A 12360-nucleotide genomic window follows, 5' to 3' on the forward strand; every position below is an offset into this window, starting at 1 on the left:
TTTGGAAAAAAAAAAAATACTGTGCTGTAGAGAAGAATCCACCTTGCCCAGCAACCAGTTTTGTTTGCTGTGTCCACCATTGAAGTAAGGCCAGACAAGTTAGTTAAAAGGCTGTCTCTGGAGACAGTATATGCCTGATTGGCTCCCAGATGACTGACTAATGATCAGCTGCAGAAGCTGGCATTTTAGCACTGATTGTGTCAGAATGTGTGTGATCTATTTTAAGAAAGGAGAAAGTTGGGTGGTAAGGAACCAAATGACAAGCTGAGATGGTTGTTCAACGCCTCTCCCCGCCCACCCCCAGGCAGTCAGTACACTGCTCTGATACATTCACTGTTGTAATAGAACAATGTTGTGGTGTTGCTGTATTGTGCAGTTGCAATTTTGAAAGGAATGCATCTCTGGGGGCTTCATGGTTATAAAGTAATACAGACAACCTCTTTATATCTATTCAGCTGAAAATGTTGGTAAGCATTTTAAAATTATTCTTTAAATCCACACTTGTGACTACTGTGTGTAATATGTAGCCACATGGATTTGAGAGGAACAACAGTCCTTTTAAATTTTTTTAAAAATAGTTTTAAAAGACATTTTAAACCTGTTGTTGTCATCATTATTCCAGAAAAGAAATCTTTGTATAGGAATAAGAATTTGGAGTGTATTTCATACCTGCAAATTAGTTTTTTTGTGTATACAGTAAATGTTTGTACTTTGCAGTTTATCTGTTTTGCTTTTTAGATAAAGAAAATGTATATTGATATTTTAAAGTCATTTTTGCTTTTTTAGATGAGTTTGTAATCATCACAAACAGAAAAATAATTAAAAAAACCTTTTCCTTTATAAAGCGAGTGAAGTTGTGTGTTATTTTTAGCCTTGGGTAAGAGTTACCTTGTTTTGAGTAAATTGCAGAAGAATAGGCATTCTGGAGAACATGTGGGTGGTCCTTATTGTGAGACTGTTGTTGCCCATTAAATAAATATCATAAGTGATAAGCCAAGTTGCTGAAGTATCCCTCATCTTTGAAATTGTGATCCCTCAGTACCCCTTACTCTAACTTACTATTTAAGCTTGATAGACCATTTCTAATACCCTTATCCCAGTTTACTTCATGTAAAGTCCACTGAGTTCAACACTTCCTGGCAAAGGATAGGCTGTTTATTACTGTGCAAAGAGCTATTACTCAACTGTGTAATTTTCCCAGCTGCCAGGGGCTTTGTGCGTTTTACATCTTAAACGGCAGTTAAAAATTCACTTGTTGAATTTTCAGCTGCACCATGCCAAGGAAAGCCATAACATTCTGAATTTTTACTTGTGAATACAATTAATGCACAAGTGTCTACCTATTTAAGTAGCGCTTCACTTCCTTGAATTTCCAGTGGTATATAGTGAGGCCTCAGAAGCACCTCTCTTTCTGCCTACAGCGTTTCTAAATGTTGTGAATTTCTACCAAAGAGCAACCCAATGTCTCTACCCTTTCCTCTTCCTTCAAATTTTATGTGTAGGCTTCTCTCCCCCCCCCCCAAAAGCACAGATCCAGTGTCTTTCATAGCTGCATGCCAGACAGAAATTCCACAGGTTTCACTTTTGGATCTGTGAGACTACCTTATACTGAAGTCACATTATGGAACCATCCAGCTCATCGTTGACACTGACTAGTAGCGTCTCCAGCTTTTCAAATGAGGGTCATTCCCTGCCCAAGCTGGAGCTGTCAGGGTGAAAAGCAGACTACTGTGCTTGCAAAGCAATTACCTACTTGTCACTGAGCTATGGGCTACATTTCCTGCAAACCCAGACAGCTGTAATGACAGAGTTTGCTTCTGCTGTTTCAGCTAAGATTTTGTGTGTGGGGGGGGGGGGGAGGAGAAGAGAGAGAGAGAGAAGGTGCTGATGCCAGAGTTTTTGCAATTTAAAAAAATAAGCGGAACACTCCGCAAAAGGTATTGGGGGGGCACTAATGCACTATCATTGAGGGAGAAGATGTCATAGCTTGCAGTGGCTGATGTGAAAACTGAAGGGAAGAAGAAAGCTCCTCTCATTGAAAAAGCCTTCATACCAGTCTGGCACTTATAGCCCTGGGCAGCTGTGATATCACTGCAGCTGCTTTCTGTTTTCCTGTAATTGGAAAAGTGTGTGCATGTGTGGGGGGGAGGCAACATCTTGCACTTCTGCTTTGAATAGCTTTTGCACCCAGTTCCCAAACTGCTATTTAAACCTGGTAGGAGAAGAGTTTAAAATTCTGTAAACAAATGCTAACAACTATGCAGACACACTCCTCTGGACCTCAGCTGAAGAATCCTGCAGTCAGTAGCTGTAGTCATTGGTCACTGTAACAATCACCACAGCACCAAGACAAAGAAGTTTGTGGTCATAAAATGCACATAGTCATATCCCTGGCATTGCACAATATTCTTACTGATCTTGTGGAAAGGTCTTTAATGAACTTGTAGGTTCATTCTGTAGCCAAGCACCTTTCTTCTGGAACACAAACTGCTTTTACTAAAGGGCAAGTGCGTCTGCCACACTTGTGAGCACTGATCATGAAAGCAGTGGCCTATTTCCCTTTGGTGACTGCTGAAAGTATATTTGCTACATTAGCTGTTGACAAGTACTTACACAGTTCTTGATGAAGGGCTTAGGTTTCTTTGTATAAGACTCAGTTGACAAGTGCCAAAACATCTAGAAATCTTTGTTCCATTGAAAACTCTGACCTAAAAAGAGTGGGCCAAAGATCACTGATAAGAGTTGGTTGCTAGAACCCAAAATCTGCCTCACTGAACATTAACTAGAAGGAGGGAGAGTGAGAAAGGCATGTGTGTGCACAGAGAGAGCATGCATAGACTCATTGTTATTGTAAAAATAGGCCCACATATCTCAATGCTTATGATATGCTTCAGCTCTATCATACAAAAACTAAAAGCAAACTGAGATGATCAACTGCCTTATCAGTTTGGAAGTGAAATGGGCCACTGCAGACTAAGGAGTTTTCTGCAACCTGGGGACTCCTTACATATGCAGAAGTATCTACGCTTGCATCTTAATAACAAAATATCCAAAAAGCCTTGTGAGTTTCCGTGACATTAAAGAATGACAAGGCCATAGAGATGAGTAAATAGTGTACTGTAGTAACTCATTGATTTGATACACTACTATAAATGGGCAGATCTATCAATGGCTACTAGTCATAACGGCCATGTGCCACCACTAGATCCAGCAACTGTCTGCCTTTGCGTACCAGCTACAAGGGAGCAATGGTGGGAGAGAAGTGTGCCTTTTCCTCTTGCTTGTGAATGTGGGTTCCTAGAGGCAGCTGGTGGGCCACTCTGGGAAACGGAATGCTAGACTTCTTGGGCCTCTGACCTGATCCTGCAAGACTGTTCTTACTGCCTGGAGATAAGAGGGCTCTGGTCCTCTTTTTTTTTTTTTTTTTTGCAGAGTAGGAGGGATCCCTTCATCCAGTTACAATAGCTGAAAGCAGCTTAGACATGGAATATTGGGGAAATAAACCTAGGAAAATGGAGGGGGAAGAGGAGATAGTGGCCCACTGAAGCCAATTACAGTAAGTATCCTGGAGGTAGGGAGGATTCTTTTGCTGTTCATAAAAACAAACAACTCACAAAGCAGATAGCAGTTAATGGACCCAACAGTCCACAGCACTGCAGGCAAACCAGACAGATGCTTCACAATTTGAACTCTCAATATTTTGCAAAACACAAGCCTGTTCCATTTGTTTTTATTTAATTAAAAAAATCAAAGTAAATTGCAATACCATTTAAATACATAAATTTACAAATAGGTCCAAAACAGGACTAAAATATTCTTTGAATATTGTGCTTTCATAGATACATAAGAAAATTAGCATATAAAAATACTTTACAAGGAATACACTCTAATATATGGATAAAAATACACATTTAAGTAATGCATTTCATTTTCGTATCATTCAAAATGCATAGGAAGGGATACAAGGACCAATTTTTTTTAATTTTTTTAAAGCCTTATTAAAAGTCTTCATTAAAAACCTATTTGAAGCCACGTTGAGCTTCTGCCATTCTGAGAATATTGCATATAAAACCCCCTTTTCTGCTCAACTGTCAATGCTCTGCAGTTTCTTTTATGGCACGTTATCTAGGTTATGGCAGCAATGGTATGGAATATTGCATACTCTGAGAAGAGAGAATGGCTATAGCTAGACACAGCCCAACAGGACTCCATGCACACCTTAAGGGAATCATTGATACTTTGACATGGGCCAGGAAGTGGAGTAGCAAAAGAGACAGACACAATTGTAGCCTGGTCTGGGATCAGACTCGGGAGCCAATCCTGACCCATGCTTGATCTAACAGGGATGGTTTCCAACCTACACCCAAACATGACATTTAAATATGCACCAGAAGGGTACCAAAAACAAACAAAAACAACAACAACACAAAGGTAACACAAGGAACAAAATGAGCCTGTTTCCCAGATCAAGAAGGGGTAAATTGGAAAAAAGAGTCATAATAAAGTGCGATTCCAATGGCAACTGTACTGGCCAGAGAGAAATTTGTGAGCCCTGGCATTTTTGGCATAGCCCAAGACTATGTAAGGAAAAATTTACGGCCTTGTTTGCAGTCCAGCTACTTTGCTGCAGGCAAATCATTCCACCAATGAGAATTTAACACCCACTTATCACTAGGAGGGCACGTGGTTGGGAGAAGCAGATGCAGGGCAGCAGACCACAAAGGTTTCGTGCTTACAAGCCTTGGAGGGGTTCACTATTGAAAACCAAGGGCTGCTGCTATGGGTGGCTACAACTGGGTGTCACACATCACTGTCAGGAGTGATAAAATGTACACACTTGTATTTGCACTAAGACAACCCACAGAGGGTGCACTGGGAGACACAATATCAATCTAGCAGAGGATGTCTCATGCCAACAGTGACAAAGGGACACAAGGCTTCCCCCCTGCCCACCTTACACAAAGGACCGAGGTCGGGGCAAAGAGGTTGGTGTGAGTGACTCGTGTTCAGTCGACTACTCATGAGAACAGGCAAGGAGTTCAGCAAAGAGCAATCTTCCTGTTGCTGAGTGTGTGCACACAAGATTGGTGGTGCGGAGAACTGTACTCCGCTCCACGTTGTGGTCCACACTGAATTATTTCTAAGTTACAGTAGATGAGGAAAAGTGAATACCTTCTGTTTTGAAATCAAACAGTAGGGAAAGTCCTTCAGTTGCGTCCCAAAGTACGAATGCAGAGTAAGAGAGAGTGAGAGAGAGAGAGTGTGTGTGTGTGTGTGTGCCAATGATGTGCCAATGGGCACATCATAAAATGCGGATAGTGTCAAAAGTAGCAAGTGAAATCTGCTATTGGCTTTAAAAGGAATTTGATGTGGCACAGTGATAAGCGAACAAGTGCGGGTAAAGGAATGAACTGGAAAAAAAGAGCCAAGATTCTTGCAGTGGTTTACGAAAAGGCCATGGGATAGGTTCAGGGATGGCTTTCACAGAAACAAGGGGGTTATTTTAAACTTTACTGTACATGATTTAACAAAGCAAACAACATAATAGCACCATGTATCCAAGCCCTTCAGACTGGGGCAGAGAGTAGGCCCACTTCCCATCACCCCACGCCCTGGAGAAGCTCAGGCATACCATGAGCAAAAGGATGCTCCTCCTATAGGTGAGATGCTCCTGTGGGTGCTGCTTTCTACAGGCAGCAAGCCCCTTCCACCATCTGTGTTAACCCAAATCAAAACTGTCCATTCACCTCAGCTTGGCCTTAGCCAAACCTAAGAGACTTCACGACATGACTAATGGGAGGCCCATTCCTTCCTTCATGGCAAGTAACGCTACACAAGGTCATCACCAAAAATAAAAAAAATAAAATTAAAATACCAGTGCAAAATAAAAACTGAAAAAGCACAACAGGCATCCGAGAACCCCTTTTCCCCGTCAGGACCTCAAGGGCAGCTGACCACGAGTCCATGACCATTCAGAGCGTCTGTGTGTTTGCCTTGACCTCCATGCTGGCCGACTGCTGGCCTGGCAAGTCCCCGTGCTCATCCAGTCCAGCATTGGCAGCAAAGGCCAGGGGGTTTCGACTGATCACCAGGTCCAGTTTGTGTCCTGCCTCAGATATCAGAGGAACAGCCAGGCAGCAATCAAAGTCCCTTGTCCGGATGCGATTTACCTAAAGGGTTAAGGAGAAGATTCACAGTGGATTATTATTATTATTAACAGTATTTATATACCGCTTTTCAACATAAAGTTCCCAAAGTGGTTTACAGAGAAAAATCAAATAACTCATGGCTCCCTGTCCCAAAAGGGCTCACAATCTAAAAAGATGCAAAAGAATACCAGCAGACAGCCACTAGAAAAGACACTGCTGGGGCGAAGAGGGCCAGTTATGTAACCTGTATGCAACTTCTGTACTGTAATTTATTAAGTGGTCAATAGAGACCGACTATTTCCCCTTACATTGAGTAGACAATGACTGACCAAGAGAGCATTGTTGAGTTTTGCAGCAGATAGTTTGAGGTTTGTTTGCTGCTGCTATTGTTTGCTTAACCCTGTCCTCAAGAATTGTGGTTTCTATCTACTTGCTGGGGTGATACTTCCTACAAAGATTTTGAATTTGACCTTTTCCTTTGTTCTTTTTCTTGGCTGATGGGCAGCTCAATCCAATATCCAACAGAAGGGCAAGAAGCTGAACCACAGTCCAGTGCTTGGGAAGTCCCTTGGCTTTTCAGCCTTCTTTGTATCAGTTTTGTGTCAGCCACCATGCCGCTGCTTATAAACCAAATTGATCTTCAGAATATTGGGTTGGTGAAAATAATGTTGCTTGTAAGTGGCTAAAGACCAGCCAGCTCCAGAAGTGGAATCCATTCAACCTTACAGCTTCCAGTCTGTCTTTTTCACTCCCTAGCAATTCTCTTCACCCATTTACCTGTCTCAATAAAGTGAGCAGTGGTGCCACTCCCTGCTAGCAACAAAAGTGAGTAGTGTACACTGGTAGAGAGACTCCCAAACTAGTCACCAAAAGGTGGAGAGCACTTAACCAGGGTTGCATCCATGAGAAGTAAAGGGGGTAGACACCTGAGAGAAAATCTTGGGTAGGAATATAACAGATACAGAATGGAAGCCCAGGTTGAGGGAATTGGAAATGTGGAAAGAGTGATGGAACAAGCCTTCTGTCTTTGCATCCATCAATGAAACTGCTTTGCAGGAGGACAAAAGGCAGAGGAAAAACAAGGTAACTTTTCAATACAATGCAGCTAATCTGTGGAATTCACTGTCACAGAATAATGTAATTGTCAGCAAAAAACAAAGACTGCTTGTGTTTAGTTTTAAAAGTATCCTATAGGATCTTCTAAAAAAAAACAAAACACAACCCCTTTTCAATTACTTTACTTTTCCCATCTCTTGCATCAATTACCTGAAGGACTCTGTCATAGGGTTTGAGTCCACATTGATCAGCCGGCCCATCTGGACGGATCATATTCACATAGACTCCTTTTTCCAGCAAACCATCTGAGACACTGAACCCGAAGTCTTCAGTCTCTGGATCTTTGTAGACTGTCATCTAGAAGAACAAAGCAAGTCTAAGTTGGCAAACCAACAGTGCTAAACAGCTGTTTTGTTGGCAACCAACAGCTAAGTTGGCAACCAACAGCTGGTGACGTCAGGAAAGCTTCTCTGGAAAGGGTGCTCCATATACACAAGGTGCAACAAGTAAGAGGACCTCTTTAAGCAATCCTACCTACCTAACCTCAGGTGATGGGGGGCAGTGACCTGGGAAAAGGGACTCAGATTAGAACAGGGGCATAGAACCAACATAAATTTTATTTAAAGAACTGCACAATTAGCTCTGTGCACCTGAGGGAGATCTGGACTGCTTGAACAGCAATTCCTGCCTACCCCACCTGGCAAAGCTCTTTTGACATTGAAGGAAGTCTGAAAAGCAGCTTATGATATGGTGTGGTAATGCACCTAAAAAGGAAAAAAAAAAAATCAAAGATTCCACTGGGTATAAAACCCTAGGGTGTGACTAAGTCACTCTTTGTGTTCAAACAAAAATGCAGTGTTGCTTAACTACACATGGATGTAGGTATATACATGGAGGAACATGTATAGTGATCAGGCTTGATGACAAAGGTGTGTTCTCTGGTCTTGCATATATCAGTTCAGAGATTTTTTCATGAGAACGTGAACAGGCTTTCTAAGCAGTTCAAGCTTGTAAGTTAAGCCTAGGTTGTTAAAAAGCTCCCAGACATATCCTACAGGTCCACTTTCCCCAAATATACATTCAATCATCTGGCTACAGGAGTTTCTCATGGCACCTTCAAAACAATCCTCATTAGCTGCCAAAGCTAATCCATGATTGACTTTTGCTCTCTAAGGGTAGATCTATACTGACCATTCTCTCCTTTAATCTTGTTAGCCTCATTCTCTAAGTCTGAACAGGGACCTTAGCAGGAAAGACTTTGGTGTCAAGATTTGGTATCACAAGTTGAAAGACTCAGACAGTGGAAAGAACACTTAATTGCTAATCTAACTCTGGAAGGCAGAGGCAATGTTATCAGAAAGGTCACTTGGCCAGATGTAGCGTGGCTCTGTCATTAAGTCACAGGTTCTGAGTTGAAAATGGTGGCATGTTGGCTGTGGGCTAGGGTTGGGCAAAATTGATCCTTCTGTTTCTAACAGTAGAAAGAGGTATCCAGGAAAGGAAAGAGGACCACAGTATAGACACACTGAGATTGTTATTATTCAAGGTAGCTTCTCATCCAGTGATTTGTATTCCAGTACAAATCGAGATGGCAAAATACACTATTGGCCCAATTCTATCCCCCAGTAGCGCCAGTGGAATATGTGTTCCGCTGTAAAGCACTTTGTGACAACATGAAGGCCGGGCATGCTAGGTAGTCAGAACCTACCTGGTGGTGCTGGCGGCTGCAGGGATGCCAGCTGGACCATGTAGTCCAGTGCAGGGGTGGAAGGAGGGCGGAATTGATGGTGCCAGCACATGCCAGATCCTATTCCCCTTCCCAGGCCTGAGCCGCTGACACAGATCAACTTGGTCTTGCAACCAGAGATACTGTTGACCCACTGTGGCTACTGAGGCTCCCCCTGCAGCAAGGGTGGCAAATGTCCCCTTACCCAGAAGCCAAAATTCCCCAGTGGGATATAATGTATCCAATGCGGGCACCACTGTTTCGCTGAGCAGGAATTCAGCTAGGATTGGGCTGTCAAACTTGTAAGGGCTACATGCCCGATTCATTCCTACTTGCAACTTCCATGTATTTTAAAAAGAACCATGGCAAACATGACAAGCATGCACCCTTTATGACTGGCAGGACAAGCGTATTTTGTTCTAATCAAGTACAACATTTTGTATTAGAAGTTGCCCTTAGAAAGGCCTTACAAAGAAGGCCTTACAAAGTAACCAAGATTTGCTCCAGACATTTGTATTTTCAGAAAGCCTTATGAGTCAAAATACACCCTGAGCCTTCCAATGCGTTGTCAAAACTTTAGGAAGAGAAGCAATCAGCACTTAGCAAACCAGAACAAATAAAATGACCCATACAGCCTCTAACTTTCCTCCAACTGTGACCAAGACCTGCCAGGTCTTGATCACCTACATAACTTATGGCACATAAACAATACCATTAGATGTCACAACTTAAGGCCACATATATAAATATTAAACGGAAGAGAGAGAAAATAAATGCAAATATGGGAACCTGGTAATAGAGTATGTAACATCTGTCTTCAGTAATAAAGACTGAAAGCTCATGGAAATGCCTTTGCCAGTGAGTGTGAATTCAAATACACACAACTCCCAACTCAGAATCAGTAAGTTATTTTCAGGATAATATTGTGAGTTGGCAAGTTTGCAATTTGTCTTATCCTTAAAAACTATCTGACTTCAAATGAACCACCTGAGCTGGCAGAACAAACCCTCTGCTAAGTCAACAAGAGAGTTTGATTGTTAACCAAGTGCTTGAAATGCTTCCAGCCACCAAAAGCCTTTTTGGAGAAGCTAGTACCAGAGCAAGCATTCCTCTGTAGGGGAGTTAATGGATTACATGCCACTGCTGTTAGCAGAGATTAGGCATCCCTGATAACAGCACTGCAGTTGCAGGTTGAATCTCAAGTTTCTCTTAGACCTCTAAAAGTGATCATAAAGTATAAACAGGGGAAGGTGTCCCTGTCAGTTCTGTGCTTGTGTGCCCTCTTTTCTGTATTGGTATGTAATCATGACAAGTTCAGAGGCTTTCAAAAAAATACTTGAATCTTTTAACAAATTCAAAGGTTTGTTTGTGTTTTTTTTATTTTTTGCTGCAGTAAACTAAAAGTCTTCTAAAGACTGACATTGAAGCATAAGTGTTTGTGAACTGGAGCCCACTTCATCAGATGTGTGGTAAGACACAACACACCCCACCCCACCCCACCCCACCCCACCCAAGGTCGATTTAGGATTCATGCATCTCATGAACTTGGCTCCAACAAGATAAGCTGATCTTTCAGTCAATAGACTTGTTTTAACAAGAGTCACAAGACCCTTTGTTCTTTTAAAGGGACCGCAAACCCTATAATTCAAACAATAGTGATGAGAATAAAGCAAATCCAAATAATCCAGGTCTCTAACTGGACCCCAAACCAAACTTTCTAGGGCCTAATTATACCAAACAGCCCCCTTTTATTTCTCAGGCAACTGCTCTTCCACCATCTCATCCTAAGAGGAAGGATCTGAGACAAACATGCCACTGAGCATGTGGAACTACAGTATACACTTTCCTCCTCTCTTTGGAATTTTAAAGGGTCATAAGTATATGTACATATACTTATAGTATCTTCATATACTATATATATGTACATAACATATACATATAGTATCTTCTTGCACTGCACCTTCACACACTTAGCAAGACCATATACAAGCATGCACGTGTATACAATCGTATATAAAAAAAACTGCACACACAATCACAAAAACAGAGAATTTCATAGATACCATGTGAATTATCATGGTCCCTTCTGCTGTCATTCCCAAATAAAATGTATTTTCTGGGGGTACAGGATGGAGATGTAACCCTGATGACAGAGTCAGAAATAGTCCTCTGCCAGAGGGCACCAGCTGTTACTGACTTCCATGGATTACAAATGCTGACATCTGATGTGATCTGATCTGATCTGATGCCTGTGCTGGACATCTTAGTGAGCAGCTATTGACATATTCAGCTTCCAAGAATGTATCAAAACACCTTCAGTCACAACTTCCAGGTAAAAACATAAGAACAGCCCCACTGGATCAGGCCATAGGCCCATCTAGTCCAGCTTCCTGTATCTCACAGCGGCCCACCAAATGCCCCAGGGAGCACACCAGATAACAAGAGACCTCATCCTGGTGCCCTCCCTTGCATACGGCATTCTGACATAGCCCATTTCTATAACCAGGAGGTTGCACGTACACATCATGGCTTGTAACCCGTAATGGATTTTTCCTCCAGAAACTTGTCCAATCCCCTTTTAAAGGCGTCCAGGCCAGATGCCATCACCACATCCTGTGGCAAGCAGTTCCACAGACCAACCACACGCTGAGTAAAGAAATATTTTCTTTTGTCTGTCCTAACTCTCCCAACACTCAATTTTAGTGGATGTCCCCTGGTTCTGGTGTTATGTGAGAGTGTAAAGAGCATCTCTCTATTCATTCTGTCCATCCCCTGCATAATTTTGTATGTCTCAATGATGTCCCCCCTCAGACGTCTCTTTTCTAGGCTGAAGAGGCCCAAACGCCGTAGCCTTTCCTCATAAGGAAGGTGCCCCAGCCCAGCAATCATCTTAGTTGCTCTCTTTTGCACCTTTTCCATTTCTACTATGTCTTTGTTGAGATGCAACAACCAGAACTGGACACAATACCCCAGGTGTGGCCTTACCATCGATTTGTACAATGCCATTATAACCCCACAATGCAGCCGTTCCTCAACACATACCTTGTGCAGCTCAAGAGGAGTGGGAGACACGATTTCCTGAATCTCATCCTTCATCATCTTAATCTCCATATTCCTCTCATTTTTCTTGGTGGGAGTGACGTGGCTGTTGCCCTGCCCTTCACCTGAGCTCTTGGAGTTTCCTTTCCTTTGTGGGCTCAGTCCTGACTGGTTGACAGAGTTCATGAGCAACTTGCCCCCATCAAGGCCCAGGTTGTGTACACTCCCAGTCATGATAGACGCCTGGGGAGAAACATTTAAAAAAAAGAAAGAGCATAACAGTTCAATGAAAGAAGAAAAAACCTTGGGAAGATATCAACATGGAAGGGGGTCCTGCACTAGGTCTTTTCCCACCCCATCAAGTCTCTTATGAACAGCTGATAAGGAGTA

General features: G+C 42.4%; 1 protein-coding gene across 1 annotated transcript in view; it reads right to left on the reverse strand.

Annotated features, from left to right (window-relative positions):
- Positions 1 to 3889: 3889 nt before the first annotated feature.
- GRIP2 (glutamate receptor interacting protein 2) overlaps positions 3890 to 12360 on the reverse strand; it is a 157322-nt gene continuing 148851 nt past the window's right edge. Inside the window, exons 22-24 of the mRNA XM_066613706.1 lie at positions 11974 to 12213; positions 7416 to 7562; positions 3890 to 6170 (exon numbers count right to left, since the gene is read on the reverse strand). Of these exons, the coding sequence (XP_066469803.1) occupies positions 5973 to 6170; positions 7416 to 7562; positions 11974 to 12213 (585 nt within the window). The 3' untranslated portion in view covers positions 3890 to 5972. The remainder of the gene's footprint in view (positions 6171 to 7415; positions 7563 to 11973; positions 12214 to 12360) is intronic.

The sequence above is a fragment of the Tiliqua scincoides genome, chromosome 2, assembly GCF_035046505.1.
Source record: "Tiliqua scincoides isolate rTilSci1 chromosome 2, rTilSci1.hap2, whole genome shotgun sequence".
Classification (NCBI taxonomy): domain Eukaryota; kingdom Metazoa; phylum Chordata; class Lepidosauria; order Squamata; family Scincidae; genus Tiliqua; species Tiliqua scincoides.